We start from the raw sequence: 23,839 nt of genomic DNA on the forward strand, positions 1-23,839 counted from the left end.
AGGCCGCGGGCGGCGCTTCGCGTGCTGGCTGTTTGCCGCACCCGTGCCGGACGGTTTGCGCGGCTTTGTGAATCAGGCCCATGGACTGTTGATTTTTGAACATTATATAAATACCTTCAAATGCAGCTGAACACTGCATTTGCATATTTACCATCTCCCATTTTAGATCGGCAGTCTAGATCCTTAAATTAGGTTAAATTTACTTTTTCGAAAAATCGTTTTTCTGATTGATGGATCTATCGAATCATTCGATCGTTTTCATTTAACCCAGTGGTATGTATACTATTGGGATATAAATGTATAATGCATAAGTATTCATTGTATTAACCTATAATGCTGTCGATATAGTTATACTGAGGAGCTCTTTCACTATTGTAGGCACTTTTATTGGCCTGATGAAGCGGGCTTGGACCCGCGAAACGCGTTGCCTGTGCTAAATAAAAATCTTTTGTCATATACAAGGATTTCGTTATTGAGGTAAGCCACCTCATATTATTTCCTCGATTTTAAGCTGTTTTTAGATGCTTTTATTTCAACCAGGGCGCCTCTTTACCTTCAATTGTTACTGTAAATATTTAACATCTGCAATCTGTACATAAGGTTACATTAATTGTCCCCCCCTTCCCCGCCAAGATGCCAATTGATAAATAGGCAACTTATTAATCAACACGGTTAGCACAGCTTCCATTTTCTGAGCCTTTACCTATGGATAAAATCAAAACATAGTAAACTTCCTATTATGTAGAAGTTCCATAGTAAAATATTTCCCAACTAGCAAATGTCTAACCTGATAAGTAAGAGCACTGACTGTCATGGATTCACATTCCAATTCAGATTGCATGTGTAGGGGCAAAAGCCTGGGCTCTGGATATTCTAACTAGATAATACATATTCTATTTAGGAAACAATGTGGCATCTCTTTTCAGGGAAACAGCTTTCCCCCAGCTAGCAACTAGGTGTGAACGAACCATTTGGTGAAGTTACAATGCTGCTAGCAAGCCTGGGTTTCAGCAGGGGGAGCAGACAAGGCAGAGCCACCCAGACCTGGCTATGACTAGATTTAAAATAAATGTACTTTCTTAGTTTGCCTTTTTAAGAGATCCTGTACTTGTGACCTATATGAAAAGTATATCATTTGACTGCTAATGTCCTGCCGAACATTTTCATATCCCTTTTATGGGGCTGACGTAACCTGCAGCCCCATTATTCCACTTCTCAGTAACAGAACGTCCTACACTATTCATGTCTAGTATTACTGTGATCCATATTATTTGAGGTCGCAGAATTTGCTATTATTGTTTGTGTGTGATGCATTTTGATGGGGATATGGAGTGGTCATATATTTGAGACTAAGATTTCCCACCAAATGTAAGGGGCCGGTTAACCTCTAGAGCAGGGGATGCCCCTGAATTCGGCCCTCAAATGCTGGATCCTATATAAGGGAGAGACTGAAATCTAATAAATGTTCTCCAGTTTAACAACACCTAAGGATTGGAGCTAGTGAGAGAACCCAAGGCTAGCTTCTGAAAGAAAGGAACTTCCCTGGACTTCCACACAAAGGACATACTTCTTGCAAATCTTAAAGTATTCATATTTTTTACAGGTCATTTTACGGCTACATACCATATATGAGCACCACAGAAAGAATCCTAGCCTTTCCGAAGTTTCGCTACCTGAAGTATTGTATTGTTTCAGACAAGGGTGTGTTAACAATTTTATTCTCAGGTTTAGAATAGTCAGAGCAGGTTCCTCTGTCCTTATACAGAGGTGGTGGCTGAAATCTTGTGTATGAAAGTGTTTGGGTTGCTTGCATGTTCCCTCCTGGCCTGTCTGCTTTCCCAATTCCAGCAGTTTCAGCGAATCGATTGCATCCACAAGATTGGATGGTCTGTGGGTTGAAACAGAGTTGAAGGCATTGAGCGGTCCGGCCACTAGGGGGTGTATGACGCTGACCACTTACTGAACTGCTTCTTTGTACAAACATCTTAGATATGCAGTATGCTTAGATAGGCTCACAGAACCATATATTTTGGCTGTGGTCAGAGGTCCAAGAATAAAAAATATTCCTAATCCAAGAACTCGCTGGAATGGATATTTCCACAAACCTATATGTGATTGTGTTGGATAAATAAGTCCCAAACCTCTAACACTTCATAGAGATGGGTAGCACGGAGGTGTAGTGGATAGCAGTCTCAACTTGCAGCACTGGGTCCTTGCTTTCAATCCTAGCCAGGGCACTATCTGCAAGGAGTTTGTTCTCCCTGTGTCTGTGTGGATTTCCTCTGGGCACTACGTTTTCTCCCACATCCCAAAAGTGTACAGATAAGTTAAATGGCTTTCCCATAAAAAAAATGTCCCTAGACCAGGCATGGGCAAACTTGGCCCTCCAGCTGTTGAGGAACTACAAGTCCCACAATGCATTTCACACAGAGGTGCCTGGCTCTTCTACTGACCACATATGCTATTGCTCCGTTGTTATTGCCTGATGAAGCGGGATCAAACCTGCGAAACGCGTTGCATATTTGGAGTTCATAAATAAAATATATTGACTGTCTTTACTACAGTCGTTGTGTGTCTACTTGGAGGAGGTAAGTCCACCACTACCTCCTCTATTTAAGAAGAATTTGGTTTTTAAGCTCATTTAACTTCCTTTTATCCTTTTGGCGCCTCTGTTCTCCTGCATAATGCATCGAAGGAGTCTGACAGCCACAGTCATGACTCATAAAGGCAAATGCATTGTGGGATTTGTAGTTCCTTAACAGCTGGAAGGCCAAGTTTGCCCATGTGTGCCCTAGACTATGATGGACATATGACTATGGTAGGGATTAGACTGTGAGCCACTCTGAGGGACAGTTAAGTGACAATGCTATATGCTCTGCACAGTGCTGTGGAAGATCTGGGCACTATATAAATAGTAATAATAATAATAATGATAAAGATTTCCTTACAGCTGTTTACTTTTCCATTTTAAAGCACAACGTTCTGTTCTTCCATGCAAGGCAGCAAACAGTGAGTCATTCGTGTTTACAAGGTGGACATCTAACTGTTAAACTATGATATTGTCTGGATGATGTTAGCGAATGCTGGACTTCCTTTCCTCTTCCTACATTCCAATCAGTTTTCTCTCTCCCTTTCTCTCTCTCTCTCCCTCTGCAAATATGTTATAGAGACTTCTTCTTTCTTTTGTTTTTGTCTTATGATTTACATTTTTTGATAGCATTGAAAATGTATCATGTATGTTTCGGTACATATTATTAGCTCACCTTGTAGCAGTAGTAGATTGTTCACATGAACCCTCATATAATCTTAAAACATGCCTAGTTTATGTGTACAGGTTGCTATATTGCACAGTTTTTAACCTATGTAATTGTTCATTTCCATTATGATTAATTTATATAGTCTTATCATCTACCATGGAATTATACAATATAAAATGTGATTGGATCATCTCTAGAAAATCGTGAGCGAATGCATGGAAGTCACAGATTATACAGTATTACAGGGGGGAAAAAAATGGAAGTCTGAACTGGATTTCCCAGGTAACTCGCTGCCAATACTAACTGTTGAAGAGGAGCTTCTATTGAGGAGCTATTTGGTTTTATGACTTTTTAGGGTGACTAAGAAAAACACATTAGTCTCATCGGTAAAAATGATAGTGTAACTCCACTCGAGTTAAAACAGATATTACAAATGATATAGGGCAGCACGGTGGGATAGTGGTTAGCACTCTTGCCTTGCAGCGCTGGGTCCCCAGTTTGAATCCCAGCCAGAGCACTATCTGCACAAACTGTGTATATCTGCATGGGTTAACTCTGGGCACTCCAGTTTCCTCCCACATCCCAAACACATACAGATAAGTCAATTGTCTTCCCCCCTAAATTGGCCCTAGACTACGATACACGCGATACACAATACATACATAGACATATGACTATGGTAGGGACTAGATGGTGAGCCCCTCTGAGGGACAGTTAAGTAACAAGATAATATACCCTGTACAGCGCTATGGAAGATGTAAATACTATATAATAAACATTTAATAATACTAATTGCAACAAAAAAATCCCATGATTTTTTATGTTATTAAACAACACTTTTCCACTTCAGTCTGCAGTTAGATATATTTGATGTCAAATGATGCTTCATTACAGCCATAATAGGTCACTCTAATCATGAATAGATTGAATGATGAATGATGAATGGATGAATGAATCTTCTATGGATAGAAGATTCAGATTTTCATATTTGTTTCTCTATTTCCCAGAGTGGTAAGGAATCTTTTTATGTGGCTAAGACTATTGCTATAGAGTTTTTATGCTGGGCATACACGGCTCGTTTTGCTGCTGGATTCTCAATCATTCATCCGCTCGATTCTGCAGTCGATTCTCTTCTCTTTCTTATCTTTTTCTATTTACTGTTATCAGGAATCGAGCGGCAAAACGATCGAGTGGGAGCTCGGACATGTCAGAAATTATCTATCGAGCCATCTAAATGGCTCAAAAATGAGTTGCCCAGCATTAGATTCTCAAATGTCTGTTTGCAACCTATTGGCAATCCAGTTTCTTTTCAGTACACCTGTGCTGCAAGATTCTTCATGTCAGAAGTTATGTATTGTTAAGTCCATTAGCTAAGGAGATCCTAATCAGACACTCCAGCCCATAGGCAATTAACTTTATCGCCTAAGTTTTCTCCTAAGTGATATTTCACATCTTATCAATAAAAAATGACGTTTAACTACCTGCGGACCGGCGTAGTTGAAATCTACGGCGGGCAGGGGGCGCTGTGGTTCTGACCGGACGTAAACTCTACGTCCCATTCCCCGTGCGCCCAGCCCGTACCCACCGCGCTGTCTGTTCCGTCTCCACCGCAATAGCTGCCCTGCCGCCTCTATGACGGCAGAGCACTGTGAGCCGGGCAGGAGCCGTTTTCATTGGCTCCTGGACTTGTCATTCATGTAAGCCGTTCCCATTGGCTTACATGGAGTGACAGGGTCAGGAGCCAATGAAAGAGGCTCCTGACCGGCGCACAGCTCTCTGCCGTCATAGCGACGGCAGAGAGAGCAGCCTGCGGCGGGGACAGAGCGACGTGACCGGCGGGAGCGGCAGATTTTAGCAACGAGTCGTCGGGAAGCGGCGGTTTACTGTACCAGCACCCTCTGGTCCTTAAGGGGGCAGAGGGTGCTGGTACTCAAGTGATTAAACTACCAGCTAAAAAGAAAATACTCTGAATAATTTGTCAGTACTTTTTCACCAACTTTTTGGCAATTTTTCAACTGCAAAAAGTTTTTTGCTTTTTTAAACAGAAGATGAACAATTACCTCCTAAGAGAAAATTTAGGAGAAAGAAGAAAATGAAAGTGAACCTGAGGTGAGCGTTATATAGAGGCTGCCTTTTAAGCAATACCAGTTGCCTGGCTGTCCTGCTGATCCTCTGCCTCTAATGCTTTCAGCCATAGACACTGAACAAGCATATGCAGATCAGGTGTTTCCGACAATATTGTCAGATCCGACAAGATTTAGCATGTTTGTTTCAGGCGTACTTCACGCACTTCTTCAGCCAAATAGATCAGCAGGGCTGCCAGGCAACTGGTATTGTTTAAAAGGAAATAAATATGGCGAGTTTGAGGAATATTGAACATTTGTTGATAAGTCTTGGATAAAGACAAAAAAAATGAAAAAGGTACAAACTACAGATGTCATTCCTTTTTAATATCCGATCCAATGTTGTAGAGTTGTTCCTTAATAACTAAAATTATAAATTACCAATAAAAAATAAGTAAGTAAAATAAGGTTATTTGTAAAATTTGAAATGTTATAGTCCTAAGTTAAACATTTCTGTGTACGTCCTCAAATATTAATATATACTGTTAGGTACACTGTTTGATAAAAATCACAAAAGAAACCAATGTACATGTTCTCCCAGTTATCAGCAGAACAGTTATTTTAGCCGCTATAAAAATCCTTTTGCAGTTTTGTAGACATGTACTGAGAAAATACAGGCACTCGGTTGTACAGCTTCACTAAGTGCCTGTATTTTTTACACAGATTTATATTACTCATAAAATAGTTTTGCAGATAGAAAAGATGACAGAGTTATTAGGCATTCTTCTCTCCAGAGTCTGCTGTGTCTTCTATTCAGTTGAGGCAGCGTGACTTGATGGCCTCTTCGGGCCTTTGTTGGCGTGCCACTGGGATGGTGCTTTTTACTGCTGTGAGTAATATATTGACACACTGTAGGTACTCTTCCCCGAGGCTTTTACTGAAGTGGCAGTCCGCAAAATTCATTTTAGCTTATTCATGTTTAGACAAATGTAAGCACCAAGAACCGCAGGACCTGAAACTGTCAGGCACAAATACATTCTTCAGAGGAAAATAAAGATCAGCATAAGTCAATAGTTAGGTCAGAATGAAGTATGGGAAACACTTCGGACTTGATGCTTTGTGCATCTGTCTGTGATAAATGTTTCCTTGATGTATATATGTTCTATTGTTAGGATGAATTAACAATATCTATCAGGTCTGACAATCACCTTACGTTTGGAAAACAATATGAAATAAATTAATCTTTAATGCTATTTTAGTAGGAAATGTATACATTCTTTAGGGCCAGTTTTACACTTATGCTTTGCAATGTCCTGACCCCACCACACAAAATCACAAACATATGACCATGTCAGAGTATGCTGACAGGGTCATATGTATAACGCTGCCTCCCACACAACCCTTGTCCAATGACATACTCCCTGCTGGACAGGAAGTATGCCACTCGGACTCCCAGGGTTCTCCATTGTATTTCCATCATTCCGCGCATGCGCACCGCACGCCCACCAACCTTTACAACTGTCATGTGTCGCCCATTGACCTAAATGACTTCCACTGCTGATGTGTCGATGTGGTAACGCACAGCTGTCTGTGACAAGAGAGTGGCGCATAGCTCCATAGCTTTGCATTGCTTTTGCGGCCCCTTGAGGGAGCGAAGAGGAATGCGGTGCAGGAATACTAGGTAAGTGTAAAAGAGGCATAAAGGCATAGAGTCTGGGTCTGTAGCTGGCCAGGAGTAGTGCAGGGTGGGTGCTCCTGGCCGCCAAATCCTGGGTGGAGTTGTCCACCAGGTTTTCTGCTGTACACCTGCTGATTACTCAGGTGCTAATGTTTAAATAGTCAGCACACTAGTGTGCAGATACAGAGAGTGAGGAGACAGACTGACAGAGTGTCAGTCTGCTGTTTGGAAGTTTCTGGAGCTAGAAACGCTAGCAGCATTTTGGAGGACTTTTCTGTGCACTGTGTGTTACAGTGTTTGCTATCACCAAGTAAGGACTGTTTTGTTTTGCTGCACTGATTTTTTTGGTTGCCACAATAAAGCACCATTTGTGTGTGAGTTACTGTGCCTCAGCCTGTTTGTAACGCTATCCGAGGCCCACCTGAAGCTGACCCCTCACATTATATATATATGCATAATGACAAGACTCTCTCTCTCTCTCTCTCTCTCTCTCTCTCTCTCTCTCTCTCTCTCTCTCTCTCTCTCTCTCTCTCTCTCTCTCTCTCTCTCTCTCTCTCTCTCTCTCTCTCTCTCTATATATATATATATATATATATATATATATATATATATATATATATAAATAAATACACTATAACACTATACAGCGCTGCGTAAGATGTCAGCGCTATATAAATACTAAATTGTATTCCAGCCTGTATTCCTGAGTTTCCCGTTTGCATGGTAAATAACAGTAGTTATGCATATGATTTGCATCTGAATTGATTGCAAAGTGTGCAGAAAGCTTATTGGAGGTGCTGCACATGTGAGCTGTTGGTCATTTCAGATGCAGCCTTTGTGGTATGCGCTGGCCCTCTCCTCGATGTCCATTATAACGTAAGTTACACATTTTTGCTTAGCTTCTCCCAAGGTTATACATGTTGTTTTTAATTCAGTTTAGGCCACTGGCCCGGAGGTTTGCCTCACCGTGGCGCAAGTGTCCAGTATATTATACTTTGCATGCAAACTATAGTGGAAGCCAAAGTTCCTCCATAGTATAATAAATGTAGCATTTGTTTTGGACGCAGGGCATGCATTTTCAGCCTAATAGAGGTGGTACATGCCTGAGCGATTAACCAGTCAATTGCAGCATGTTTTAAGGGATGCGCAACCTCCCCCCTTTTCATAGAACTATAGAGATTATTTGCCCAACTAAGGTGGGATTAGATCTGACTAGTTCAGCACTGCACTGCATGTGTCTCTGGCTAAACTGCTATTTTCCATACTCCTACTAGAGTGGTTTCTGGCATGCTTCCTTCCTAGGTACCAATTTCTTTGTTAGAGCTTTGACCATTGCTCCTCTTCTGCCTTCTGCACTCCTGTACACTAAAGCTAGGAGGCAAGCACACACCATCTAGTGCTAATCTATGGGATGTTTCTACCAGCTAGAAGCAGCAGCTCTGCCCATTAACCACCCTAGCGTTCAATTGTTGCGGCCATGCATTTGCTGGAGGGAAATTTTTGTCTCTAATTTGTTTTATATAGTGTAGCTAGCACTAGGCTAGCTACACATGTGCCCCAAGTCCCCCGGCACCGCTCTGATCCCCCCGATCGCCGCCGGCTATATTTACCTAGCCGCAACTTCCCCGAACAGCTTCTGTCATCGCTATGGCGACGATCGGACATGATGTTTCATGCGCAGTCCCGATCCTCCCCATAGCGACGCCTAGAGGCTATTGGAGGGGCTGCGCCATTGCAGGTTCCGGGGGGAGGTATGTATAAGGGCGGCGATCGGGGGGATCAGAGGGTGCCAGCGGCGATCGGGGCAACATGTAGCTAGCCAATTGCTAGCTACATGATCTGATACTATTTTTATATTAAAAAAAACACCTGGGGCCATGCGATCCCCTGCGACGGTATGGACGAGCTGAGCTCACCCATACCACTCAGGTGGTTAAATCTACATTTACAATTTAGATTTTCCTCTACCATATTAATTGCTTTTCATTTTTTTGGCCCAGAAATCTAAAGCATGCATGGTATTCTGCATCCTGGTCACTTTGGCTCAAGGTGAGTCGAGGGACAACTTACCCTGCTGCCGCAGAAAAAACGTGCAGCGTTAATTACTATTACCCCCTCTGAGTCGTAGCAACTCGGAGGAAAAAGTATGTTGGGGTCTGGTGATCGCTGGCACCCGAATTACACTGCTGCGCAGCCATAGACATAGCATTCTGTCTATGGTGGCGCCCAGGTCAGGCGAAGTGCGGGGAAGAGCATGCGCCGAAATTACTTGTCTCAAAATCTAAACGAACTTAAATGCATGCTACTTTGTCAATGGAATTAACTGTAAAAGTGCTGTGTGCTCTCTGGGCATGGCATCTTTACCAATGTTTAGTGCAGAGGTCAGGAACCTTTTTGGCTGAGAGAGCCATAAATGCCACATATTTTAAAATGTAAGACTGAGAGCCATACAATATGTTTCAAACTGGGACAGTAGGGCTCATGTCCCTGTTGCCATGGTGATGTGTATACAGTCAGGCCCGGATTTACAACTCTGGAGCCTGTAGGCACAGGTATTCTGGTGCCCTTAACTCCGCCCCTCTAATCAGGCCACACCCCCATGTCACTGTCCTTAGAATCTTGCACTCTAATCACTGTCTCATGTCATCCTTAGTGACATGATGCAAGGATTAGAGTATAGGCTCCTGAGGTCAGTGATAAGATGCAGGAATTAAACTGTAAATGACTGAAAGCAGTTGCTGGCATTAGGCAGGGAGCCCCCTCTATATCCCTGTCAGTCTAGTGATTCCCCGGGCTTCCCTCCCTCCACACTTCGAGTCGTGTCTCAGTGCTGAGCTACCCTCCCTACCCAATAGGCTTTCAATACAGATGTATGATAAAAGGCAGTGGCACTCAACTCACTCAGTCCCACTGGCAGTCATTCTCAAGCGAGGAACCTAGGGTCTGTTTCCACTGTCATACATACAAACTTGAATGCAGGCACACATACACATACATGCACTCACTTAAACACAGGCACGCACACACACACACATACACGCACACACTTGAACACAGGCACACACACATACTTGAACAGAACACAGGCGCGCGCACACACACACACACACTTGAACTCATACACACACACACACACACATACACACACACACACACACACACACACACACACACACACGTACACACGTACACACACACACACACGTACACACACACACACACACACACACACACACACACACACACACACACACACGCACTTGTGAAAAAAAAAACAGACACATGAATGCACACTAGCTAAAGCACAATCTCCCACTCTCTGTCTGACCTTTGTACAGAAGGAGTACATGTCCAGCCACTACAGAGGAGAAACTTCAGATCTACTGCTCTCCCTTTTATTAGTCATGTATGTGTTTTGCTTCCCTCCCTGGTATCAGATGTCCCCAAAACTGCAGCTTCACTGTCTACCCCTTGGTCAGTTGTCAACAAACACCCCCCTCTGCACACATGTGCAGCAGCTGCAAAAGCTAATGTGGGAGATTAGCTGTCAAGCATTAACTATTATTACTGTTTTTGGAGGTTGATGTGCATAATTGCAGCCCCTTGTAAGCAGCAGGGAAAACCATGTAAATTGCACATGACCACTTTCTTCAGAGTTGCTGCAACTTGAAAAACACCTGTAAAGTGGTGACATCTTAATTCCCTCTTTTCATCATAATCTATGAGGCAGATACATGCACAGCACATGCATAGACATAACTTTGGGACTCTACAATAGTGTCTCCTTAGAAGAGACTACTTCCGGACTTCAGTTTTGTAAATAAAATGATGTGCATTCCTCAGATCAATGGTCTGTGACCTGCAGACCACACAGAGGCACGGACATTCCAACATCTCAGAGTACAGAACTCACTTCTGCTGCATTCCCTGAGGGTGCACCCGACCTCCTCCTGGAACGGTCTGCTCATCCCCATCCAGTTGAACCTGGAACCGCTCTCCTGTTCCTATCCTAAAGCTCTTTTACTCTGCACTCTTTACATGAAGACCAGGAGTCACTGCAGAACCCGGCTTCCTGTGCTTCCTGTTTTCTATCAGCCTCACAGCACACACTACAGCCTTTCCCGCACGTGTCATCTCTTTGATGACAGCGCTGAACAAATCAAACCAGCCAGGAGCGCAGACGGGGAGAGGAGGCAGATGATCGGCAAGCAGCTGGGTATGTAGAGGTAGAAAGGCGCTGCGCCTGGCCATACAGATTAGGACGTTCGATTGTAATGAGGGGGAACACAGCAGTTATTGTAAAGGGGAACATTCAGGGACAGGACCCGCCTTTCATACTTAGCTCCGCCTGTAGGCACGTGCCTACAGTGCCTTATAAGAAATCCGGCCCTGTATACAGTTGATCTGCTGGGCTGCGGCAGTGCCAGACACGCTTTCAGCTTCTCTTGGGTTTCAGCAACATCAGCAATTTCTGCAAGAGCCAGGGAGGAGAAATACCGACTAACAGCTTGTACAATTAGCTAGCGCGACTTGGGGGTTGATTCACTTTGTAGGCCGAGATCCCCGCACTTTGACCCAATAGGCTGCCTGTCAAGTGACAGGCAGCCTATTGGCCCAATCAAAGTGCGGGGATCTCATCCTACAAAGTCACTAGACCTGACAGGGTCCAGTGTGGGACAATTGGAGCAGCCGTTGTTCGTTTTGGAGTAGCGTGAGTAAGTTAGTAGTGCTTGCTACAGCAGTAGCGTGCCTACTTTGAAAATGTTACTTGCACTGCCACACTAAGCTGCGCTGCTTGAGCAATGTAGCTTAGTGAATCAACCCCTACTGATTTATATGTGAGCCATATGTAGCCATTAACCACTTGCCGACCGCACACTCATAACGTGCGTCGGCAAAGTGGCAGCTGCAGGACCAGCGACGCAGTACTGCGTCGCCAGCTGCAGCCTAATTAATCAGGAAGCAGCCGCTCGTACGAGCGGCTGCTTCCTGTCAAATCACGGCGGGGGGCTCCGTGAATAGCCTGCGGGCCGCCGATGGCGGCTCGCAGGCTAGATGTAAACACAAGCGGAAATAATCCGCTTTGTTTACATTTGTACGGCGCTGCTGCGCAGCAGCGCCGTAAGGCAGATCGGCGATCCCCGGCCAATCAGCGGCCGGGGATCGCCGCCATGTGACAGGAGACAGCCTGTCACTGGCTGCACAGGACGGATAGCGTCCTGTGCAGCCCGGCTTACCAAAGGGGCCAGGTAGGAGAGGGAGGGGGAGCATTTCGCCGCGGAGGGGGGCTTTGAGGTGCCCCCCCCGCCAGCCACTCGCAGGCAGCAGAGATCAGACCCCCCCAGCACATCATCCCCATAGGGGGGAAAAAAGGGGGGCAATCTGATCTCCCTGCCTGCACCCTGATCTGTGCTGGGGGCTGCAGAGCCCACCCAGCACAGATCAATCAAACTAGCGCTGGTCCTTAAGGGGGGGTAAAGGGTGAGTCCTCAAGTCGTTAAAAGAGCCACATCTGGCTCCCGAGTCCCGGGCCATAGGTTCCCTACCCCTAGTTTAGTGCATATGTGTACATAACTTTAAAAATACACAGTACTGTTGAATTAGTGAGAAGTAGTTCTGTTATTTCTTTTAGCTTTTTGTTAGGCTTAAAGATCTTTTTTTCAATGAAACAGATCACAACTTTTGAAATGCGTTTCATCTGTCTTCTTTGGTAAATAATCCTGTTCATTAAGAAGCTTTACAATTTCATTCAAACTTTCAAAGCACACTGAAAATCCAATTAAAATAACAAATGCAAAAGTACTTCTGGTGCATCTAAATGTCTCTAATTCAATGCCACACATGCCTGCACATTCAAACACGCATTGTTCTCATCATCAACACTGTTATACTTATGCCCGTATTGGGTTTTCTGGGGCATTAATGATTCTACACTAAAAAGGCAAAGCATTCTCAGCCAGAAAAAATGTCAAGATAGGATAAGTCCAGTAAGTCAATGGGATGTCATTTGTCGTACTATTCCCTTCCTAAATTGCTAGAGACAAAAAATAATTGTGGCACCTCTAATGTCATGTTCTGTTCATTAGTCTGCAGAAAATGTCATCATAAAGGATTTTTTACCTAGAGGGATAGAGGTATTACAGTCACAATGTCTGAAACAATTGCTTTGTTAAAGAGAAAAAGATCAGATCCTTTCCCAAGGCACCAGCATAAATTCTGAATGTAAGGCAGCGGTATCATATATTTGACATTAGTCAATTACCATTCTACATTTATTTTAATGTCTTAATGACTGCTACAGCTCTATTTAGCAGTTTTGTTCACCGCACCAGTTAATGTAACGTCCCTTCTAACTTAAAATAACTTTAATTGAAAGGGTGGTAGGGTCGGGACTCCAGGGCATTACTTTAGGGGGTAAATGGCATTAGAAAATAATTGCTTGGATTGACCAAAATGTGGATGCAATTTAAAGAGCCACTTTAGTGACATATATAGTAAAAAGCAGTAAATGATTTGAGATACACACTTTTATGGTAAGTTTCCTGGTTTCATGAAAAATAATAAAATGACTTGCACACCAACACTGAGATCAAATTGCATAAAGTTTTGTATTTGAAAAGGTAAACAAAGTTTGGCTTGAGCCACAAATATACAAAGTATTACAGCTTGAGTATACACAAATAATGGGAGCAAATCATGTGCCCCATGGGATAATAAACCTTGTCTATTAGCTATTAGCTAAAGGATGCTGAACAACAATTATCCATTTGTATAATAAACATTTGTATAATAAACAACAAACAGTCAGTAGCCAGAGTGAACAAAGGATAAATAGTGTACAAGGTTATCCCTGAGGGGTTAATACCCTGACAGCGCCGTTTCGGGGGTTTCCCTTCGTCAGAGGGTATATGCCTGGGCTCCTTGGATGGCTGCTGTAATCCAGAGTGGCAAAGAGATACAATATATACCTGGCTTAATGGTGGCACGCCCGCTCCGGACACTTGGGCCGGCCCGACTGGCGCGGACATCATGACATCACTTCCGGAATCACCTGTCCCCGCTCGGTGCTGCCAACCATGACAGAGCAGCGTGAGCCAGCCCCGACATGGCCGCCGCGCATTTAGCTAATAGACGAGGTTTATTATCCCATGGGGCACATGATTTGCTCCCATTATTTGTGTATACTCAAGCTGTAATACTTTGTATATTTGTGGCTCAAGCCAAACTTTGTTTACCTTTTCAAATACAAAACTTTATGCAATTTGATCTCAGTGTTGGTGTGCAAGTCATTTTATTATTTTTCATGTATATGTAGGGCTATTGATTTGGTCCGGTTTACTGACTTTTTGCACCCATTTGCTACTTATACCTTGTACTTGCATGGCAGGTGTGTGAACCAGGTGTGCAAACCTTTCTCATTGAAAAAGTTTCCTGGTTTCAGCATCAGAAAAACGTCCTATATCTACGTATTGCTGTGTATTGGTATGTAGTCCCACTCTGCCAGTGATGTTTAGCCTAGGCTGTTTAGTTATATGGAATTCTTCTCCAAGAGCATTCTGGGAGACAAGACATTATTTTCACTGGCTTTGGAATTCTCAGAAACAAACATTTTCACAGAGCTGCACCTGAGAGGACTAAAGATGTTCCCTGCTCAGCTGTGTTTAATGTTTGGCACTATAATTTGGCCTGAGGAAGTGGGTTCAGACCCACAAAACACATTGCCAGTGCATAATAAATTTCATTGAGGTAAGCCACCTCCCTTTTCCATTTAAGTTGTTTTTAATCTAATTTTATATACCTCTGGGTGTCTCTCTGTCCGCTGTGTCATCTGTGATACATTTCAGAATTCAGATCAGAGGAAAGATTTTACAACGGGTAAACACTGATCAATTTATAAAGCTAGCTATATATATATACTCTATATATATATATATATATATATATATATATATATATATATATATATATATATATATATATATATATATATATACACACACACACAGTGGCTTGCAAAAGTATTTGGCCCCCTTGAAGTTTTCCACATTTTGTCATATTACTGCCACAAACATGAATCAATTTTATTGGAATTCTATGTGACAGACCAATACAAAGTGGTGTACATAAGAGTGAGAAGTGGAATGAAAATCATACATGATTCCAAATATTTTTTAGTAATCAATAACTGCAAAGTGGTGTGTGCATAATTATTCAGCCCCCTGAGCCAATACTTTGTAGAACCACCTTTTGCTGCAATTACAGCTGCCAGTCTTTTAGGGTATGTCTCTACCAGCTTTGCACATCTAGAGACTGAAATCCTTGCCCATTCTTCTTTGCAAAACAGCTCCAGCTCAGTCAGATTAGATGGACAGCGTTTGTGAATAGCCGTTTTAAGATCTTGCCACAGATTTTCGATTGGATTTAGATCTGGACTTTGACTGGGCCATTCTAACACATGGATATGTTTTGTTTTAAACTATTCCATTGTTGCCCTGGCTTTATGTTTAGGGTCGTTGTCCTGCTGGAAGGTGAACCTCCACCCCAGTATCAAGTCTTTTGCAGACTCCAAGAGGTTTTCTTCCAAGATTGCTCTGTATTTGGCTCCATCCATCTTCCTATCAACTCTGACCAGCTTCCCTGTCCCTACTGAAGAGAAGCACCCCCAGAGCATGATGCTGCCACCACCATATTTGAAAGTGGGGATGGTGTATTCAGAGTGATGTGCAGTGTTAGTTTTCCGCCACACATAGCGTTTTGCATTTTGGCAAAAAAGTTCAATGTTGGTCTCATCTGACCAGCGCACCTTCTTTCACGTGTTTGCTGTGTCCACCACATGGCTTGTGGCAAACTGCAAACGGGACTTCTTATGCTTTTCTGTTAACAATGGCTTTCTTCTTGCCACTCTTCCATAAAGGCCAACTTTGTGCAGTGCATGCCTAATAGTTGTCCTATGGACAGATTCCCCCACCTGAGCTGTAGATCTCTGCAGCTCGTCCAGAGTCACCATGGGCCTCTTGACTGCATTTCTGATCAGCGCTCTCCTTGTTCGGCCTGTGAGTTTAGGTGGACGGCCTTGTCATGGTAGGTTTACAGTTGTGCCATACTCCTTCCATTTCTGAATGATCGCTTGAACAGTGCTCCGTGGGATGTTCAAGGCTTTGGAAATCTTTTTGTAGCCTAAGCCTGCTTTAAATTTCTCAATAACTTTATCCCTGACCTGTCTGGTGTGTTCTTTGGACTTCATGGTGTTGTTGCTCCCAATATTCTCTTAGACAGCCTCTGAGGCCGTCACAGAGCAGCTGTATTTGTACTGACATTAGATTACACACAAGTGCACTCTATTTAGTCATTAGCACTCATCAGGCAATGTTTATGGGGGCTGAATAATTACGCACACCCCACTTTGCAGTTATTGATTTGTAAAAAATGTTTGGAATCATGTATGATTTTCGTTCCACTTCTTACGTGTACATCACTTTGTATTGGTCTTTCACGTGGAATTCCAATAAAATTGATTCACGTTTGCGGCAGTAATGTGACAAAATGTGGTAACAGTCTGATCTTGTTTCTTGTTATGATGAACTGTTTTATATAAATGCCTTGGAGTTATCTATTATAAATACAAATAGTGATTAACTTTTTGTGGACCAACACAGTTTAAATGTACGTCGGGCGCGTGGCGCTGCGGTTCTGACCAGACTTAAACTCTACGGCCCATTCACTGCGCGTCCCCGCCAGTTCCCGCCGCTCTCGCCGCTTTCTACCGGGCAAACTTTCTTGCATCTTCTCCTACATGTGCAGCACCCCCTCCTCTTCATATAATGAAGATAAAGTCCGCACAATGTCGATAGAAGTAAAATTGCTTTATTGAATCAGGCACATATCAAGCTAAAATCCAAACACCACATGCGGAGTTTGGATTTTAGCTTGATATGTGTCTGATTCAATAAAGCAATTTTACTTCTACCGACATTGTGCAGACTTCATCTTCACTATATGGATTCCTGGATCTGAGCAGCCTGTCTTCCAGCACTGTCGGTGGATTTGAGGTCGTGAGCGGAGTATCACTTTATATTTGGACCCCTTTCTATTCCTTGTGCAGTCCCCTCTTCCACGTCTAACATTCATCTACAGAAGCCTTCTTCAGTGCTATACAAGACCCTTCGGCTGCAGCTCCATTTTTCCATGTGCTGCTTCTTATTTGCAACCTCTGCATTCCATTTGCAGCCTCTTCTTCCATATGCAGCAATCCCTCTTCCATGTCCAGCCACCCCTTGGCCAGCTGGCGCCCAAGGTCAGGGCCTCGGTGGCCTTTCCAGAAATCCAGCCCTGCACATATCCATAACTTATCCCTAGCCGCTTTATATTATAACTGAACCATAGCATCCCCAGCTACCACAACATAGGCATACAGTACCGCTCTATACAATCCTGATATTTAAATGCCCGCATTACTTTATGAATTCACACTTCGTAATTATTCAGAGAAAAAATTGCCAATTTGATGTAGTTTTGTGTTGTAGTCTTACTTATGGTGCATATTACTGTATATCCAACTCAAAATGCTTGAGAAGGGACCACTGAGAGATCCATGAGCCTGATACTTGAGGTGAATACAATGCAATCAATTCTGAAATGTATTCAGAACTCAGTTAAGCAGGTGGCTTCACTTAATACAAATGACTGATAACATTCACGCATAAAGAGCAGCATAATATAATGGCATCAGGGTCTTTTAATTTCTATTACCTGCTGTGTTAACAGTTTTTCTTCTGCAGTTTTTTGTAGTTAAAGTCTATACCGTGTAAACTAAACATTGTACATGTCCTCTTCCCAGAGAAAGTTGTAATAACCTCCTGGGTCTGTTTCCTGTAACTCACTCCTCAAGTCCCTGTATTCACCTGCTTCTGGTGCTTAGCTCCGCCCCCTTTCAGAAAGATGTGGTGGCACTTCTGTGGCACTCTCTCTCTTTTAGGTGGAGTGCCATGGCACTTGTCTGAAAAGGGGCTGGACTAAGCGCCTGAAGCCAGCATATATGGGGACTCGGGAGTGGGTTACAGGACCCGGTGGTACTCTCTATCTCATACAGGGAAAGTGCCATGGCACATACAGTATATGAAAAGGGGCAGGACTAAGCAGCACATATGGGGACACAGGGTGTGGGTTACAGGACCCAGGAGGTAACTATAACTCTCTGGGATGAGGATCTGTACAATGTTTAGTTCACACTGTATAGACCAGTGATGGCTAACATTGGCACTCCAGCTGTGGTGGAACTACAAGTTCCATGAGGCATTGACATCTCTAAGCATAACTCAGGGAGGCAAAGGCATGATGGGATTTGTAGTTTTGTCACTCCTGGAGTGCCAAGGTTAGCTGGTATAGACTCTTCAAATCATAAATACATAAAATATATATGATGCATCCAGTTCTTCTTATTCCACCAGTCACGCCACAGTGAGTACTCATTTTACATTTCCTATTTGAAACAGCAGTAGAATACATCGGATGACTTCATGTTTAAATATATAAATCCTTTGAAGTTTTAAGCAGTACAAATACTTCAAGAGACTCTGTTGTCTAACCATACAAATGGCAGAAGAACTTAGTACATCAAATCAATCATATCCCAATATACAGTAAAATAATCGTTAAATGCAGCGGTAATACTGTATAGAAGTATAACATGGGGGAGGCACTTGTATCTAGGTATATGTAAAACAGATGTAAGGTAGACCTGAAACAAGATTTCTGTCTGACCGCTTTAAGCAGCAGCTCTACTTATGCCCAGCTAATACAAATCAAATACATTCAAAATATTGTTTACAACAGTTCTTCATATATGGCGCTACCCAGCAGTTAGATTTAAACCATAAATCCGATTTCCGCTGCACCGTGTTATCATTTCCAGGCTTTGCTTTTACATGTGTTCCTGGAGGAGCCTGAGTGCAATACCCATGAGGCCAGCAAGTGACTCCACCACTTCCTCTGCCATCCTTGTTATTCACTGATGGTTTAACCTAGCACCATTTTACACTACTTTATTTTCCCTTCTCACTTTCCCAAGTCACCCCTTGTTTCTAGCTCATTGCACTTTTCAATGCCTCAATGTTTCCACGATTATTACACCAGTTCTTGGTAACTGACAAGACACAGAACATTTATATTGCCTTTTTCTGCTGGCAGACTCAAAGCGCCAGAGCTGCAGCCACTAGGGTGCCCTCTATAGGCAGTAGCAGTGTTACGGAGTCTTGCCTAAGGTATCCTCACTGAGTAGGTGCTGGCTTACTTCGATTCAAACCCTGGTCTCCTGTGTCAGAGGCAGAGCCCTTAACCACTATCCAGCCACAGCTGGACACTTCTATAACACTTTCTTCTTGCATTCCTATTTATTTTTGGGTTTTGATTCTGCAAGCATACATTTACCTAATGGATTGGATGGGATTCTGACCTGTTTTGTATGACTAGCTTCAGTAACTTATTGAACAATAAAATAGGCACCAAAGGCTATCTTACACATCATGTCGGATGCCAAAAAGTAATGGCATTAAAAATGATTGTCTCCAGCCTTAGTATTTCAGTATATTGACAACATATTAGAGATAATAAGCTTGCAAGGATAGGGTCCTCCCCCTGGGTTTCATGTTTCTGCTGTACTTTATCAAATGAAAATGTACCAGTATTGGTGATGTTTCAAACTGCATCAACTATGTGTGTATTTTATACTTGTGTTGCTGGATATTCTGATTGTACAGTGTTTTGAACTACTTATGTAGCTTTGCTTCCCACTTTCATCAGTTTCTGTCTGTTTTGTACATTGTACAGCACTATGGAAGATGTTGTTGCTATATAAATAAAAAATAATAGTAATGTTCTGTTTTTCCTTATTTGTCACTGGATCGAATCTTCTCCATCTGCACTATAGTGGCACCCTGTCCACATTCCCCATAGGCCAACCACCATGGGGAATGTCTATGCATTAGTATTTCTGACAGATAGACATGTTGACATAGTGGAGTCATGCACCAAAGCCTCAGGGCTGTCAGCAGAAGGCTGCTAAATGGAACATGGATCATATGAGAGTGCAAGCAGGGTACTTTAGGGAGATAAAATAGAGTAGATAACAATGAAGCTAAATACACATATAATAATTGTCTCCCGTTGACGATCGGGGACTAATGAACAATGTACTTGAGCATTGAGGCAAGCGATGGAGCGCCTTTTTATCAGTTGGGGGGGGGGGGGGGGAGGAGGGGAGGAGGTTAAAACAGCATTGTGGTCGGTCATGCTTGGACTTTGAGGGTTGTTGAGGATTCAACAGGACGGATCCTTAACGTTGCCCGATGCCTAAGCAAAGTCGTTTGGCAGCTGTTGTATGCACAGAAAGATCATCAGCTGAAATGGTCATTATCTACTGTTTCACCTGACAGTTGTTACATGTGTGTATGAACCTATAAGATTAGTGTTAGAGGTCAGGAGGTTAGGAGGGTAGGTGGAAGTTTGTTGTTGCTGATAGGATTGGCAGGCTAGACAAACATACAGACAGACACACACACAAACAACATGCAAACATATAGACAAAAACTCACATACAAATAAACAGGATGCACACACAAATACACATAGGTATGCACACACACTCATACAAATACACACATGTACACAAACACACACACAAACAAACAAACAAACACAAAAACACATACACAAAAACACACACATTCTGTCTCTCTCACACACTGTGTGTACATCGATGTTTACAAAACTAAATCAGGTGTAATGACTATCGCTTGTTATTGCTGCTCTTCTGCAGCAGTTGGGATAGTGACAGTAATTGATTCCCATTCCTAGCACCATTGTTCTTTAGCTGTTGTTAAGAAATAAACAATTTCAGCTATGTATCTGAACACGTCAAGCGAAGGTGCAGGTAATGACTAAAATGAGTAATAGCGGCTATTACGTTTCCTGTACAGAGCAGACAAAGACTCTGGCTGCTAAAATATCTGTTTACAATTAAAGGCGCAAAGTTTCACGCATGAATAATTTATCCTTGTGATAGTACTGCTGCCCCGCTGCTAAAAAATGAACACATAATATTAATGCGATGTAGCAAGCTGGAGGATTTCCATGAGACATGAAATACAAGGATTCATTATTTGCAGTATTTGACAGCTACATGTTAAGAACTGTCACCAGACTCCAACTTACCTCATGTGACAAATAAAAGGCAGCTATTCCCAGAGGCCAAAAGCAGCACAGCATGGAAAACACACTGAGGCCAAGGTGGTCCCTTGGTGGCATCATTAAAAAGTTGTCTTCACTCTCTGTGTCACTCGAATAGTCGCTCTGCATAAAGCACAAACAATTGTTTTAACAAAATATGGAAAATGGACAAAGTGTCTTAATATAATAAAGCAATGCAGTGTCAGATTATGCACATTGGACATTTTAAAAACAGATCTTAGTTCTCTCATGATAACTCGTCTTTGAGTTGTGTTGTGAGATGTTTCTCAGGTCTCTGAGAACTGCCCGTTATTTGCCCTGAGCACATCCTTTCTTCAGTTAAGCTTCCTGTGGCTGTATGAGATGGGGAAAAAACAGGTATATGCTGTTTGCTCTTGATTGAAGGTGAACAACTTATTCTATAGAGATTCCCCATGAAGAGAACTCCAAAAATTGTTGTAGGGCTGAGAAATTTATCAATATATTGCAAAGTGAGACATTAAAAAATAGAAGAGAGATCAAGAAATAACTGATACACCCCGTGCAATTCATTCATGTTGTTGTTTGATCCACAATGAGCCTGCTAGTCATCATCTTTACTACTGGCAGACAAGAAAAAAAAGTAGACAGCACCAAGTTCCATAATCTGTAACCAAACTCACTAACACAGAGGGAGATACTGCTTGCTTGGCAGTTGCAAAAAGACACAATATCGACTACACAGACTCCCCCCGATGATCTAGTTGAGAAAAAGTAAATAATTCTCATGGAAAAAGGGGTATCAGCTACTAATTGGAATGAAATTCAATCTCCTTGGTTAAAGTTCTTCATTAAGGAAAGCAGAGCATAAAGTGGGATTTTACCCCTAAAACTAAAATGTCAGTAACTACTCGTAGTTACATAAAATAACATTTGAAAGCATTCCCTGTGTGCAGGGCCACAATCAGTAATTTTGGGGCCCCTCACACATCATCAAAACTGGGCCCGCCCTCCCTGGGCCCACCCGCTTGCCACCCCACCACTGTGTCCGTGCGCGAAGGGCGTTATGCCGCAAAAAGTGGACATGACCATGGTATGTTGTATTATGCGGCCCACGGAGGCTTTTTCACTGGCCCCCCAAACACAAAATGTATAACTTATAGATGCGACCCACTGTACCTTTAAATATCGGCTGCCCACATATAGAATAGCAGTGCTGGCACCACCCCTCCACATACTGTAGAAGCCATTCGATTGGCTTCCAATCCAGTTCTGCATCATGTGACACTGCTGTCCAACTGGAGAGCAGGTTGTCACCTGGATATGCTTCATGCTTCACGACTGAATGGCTGCTGCTGGGAGTTCTCCTCCGGGCATGATTGGGGGGAATATATACCTAGATTCAATGTAATGTTTTTGAACATAATTTTATGTATGTTCCGGCCCCCCAGCCATCTGAAGTATGTTGACCCAGCCCTTGACTGAAAACGTTTGGGAACCCCTGTTGTAGAGGAACCAAATACTAGAAAAATACAGGTAGTCACCAGTTAACAAATGAGATATGGACTTGTAGGTCCGTTCTTATCCTTTATCTGTTCTCTTTTGTCCACCTCTTTTATTCCTGTGCCTCTTTTGTCCGCCTCTGTTTCCCCTGTGCCTCTTTTATCCCCCTGTGTTACCTCTTGTCCCCTTCTGTCTCAGCTCGTCCCCCTGCCCTAGTCAGGTATAGGTGCCCCCAGTATAGGTATCCAGGCATAGGTCCCCTTAGTATAGGTAGCCAGGTATATACGTTCCATAAGTATAAGTAGCCAGATATAGGTGGTTCCCCAGTATAAGTAGCTAGGTATAGGTGGTGGCCCAGTATAGAAAGTCCTTTGTAACGTGCTCACTAATCTGCTCCCCACTTTCAAGCACTGATGTCACTCATCTCTCAGAGCTGGAACGCGGTGTGCTGGTTAGTGAGCCACAGCCAGCACATGCGGCCCTTCCATCGCTTAGGGGGGCCCAGGGCCCCCAGAAGCCCTGAGCCCCTCACTGCAGGGTCAGTTGTCCCCCCCCTGATGGCTGCCCTGCCTGTGTGTAAACTAATGGATTTTCACTGCAGAGAGCAGTAGAAGCTTGCTTATCTCTAGTCATTGGCAAAGACAAGAATCTCCCCGTGCCTGTGTCTTTACTCTACTCCCTCCCTCTGCTGAATAGCCACATCACCCTGGCAACAGCTGAGTCCACTCAGCAGAAAAGGAGGGGGTCAGAGTGAAGACACAAGCACAGGGAGGTACTTGCCTTTGCCAATGACCAGAAATAAACAAGCTTCTACTGCTCTCTGCAGTGAAAATAAATTATTTTTGGGAATGCTTTCAAATGTTCTTTTATGTAACTTAGAGTAGTTAGTGACATTTTAGTTTTGGGAGTATAATCCCAATTTAACCTCCTTGACTGTAACCCTGAGCCAGGCTTGAGGTGGAAAGAAGAAGCCATGAGTGGTAATCCTGGCTTGAGGTAGCTTCCAGGAGGTATAGCTTATGAGAGGTATGGGGACGCAAGCACAGTGCAGTGGCAGTTACAACTCACCACCCCCAGGATCCGGACACTCGCAGCCTATCTTCTTTTGGTCCTCGGAGGCTCTCAAACCCTTGGGT

At 43.2% G+C, this 23,839-nt stretch overlaps 1 protein-coding gene across 2 annotated transcripts in view; it reads right to left on the reverse strand.

Annotated features, from left to right (window-relative positions):
- The window catches only part of SYNDIG1 (synapse differentiation inducing 1), a 383,620-nt gene that overhangs the window by 69,439 nt on the left and 290,342 nt on the right, over positions 1 to 23,839 (reverse strand). For both annotated transcript variants that reach the window (XM_068232212.1, XM_068232213.1), the window contains exon 3: positions 21,207 to 21,344. In XM_068232212.1, the coding sequence (XP_068088313.1) occupies positions 21,207 to 21,344 (138 nt within the window). The remainder of the gene's footprint in view (positions 1 to 21,206; positions 21,345 to 23,839) is intronic.

Source organism: Hyperolius riggenbachi, chromosome 4 (genome assembly GCF_040937935.1).
Source record: "Hyperolius riggenbachi isolate aHypRig1 chromosome 4, aHypRig1.pri, whole genome shotgun sequence".
Lineage (NCBI taxonomy): Eukaryota > Metazoa > Chordata > Amphibia > Anura > Hyperoliidae > Hyperolius > Hyperolius riggenbachi.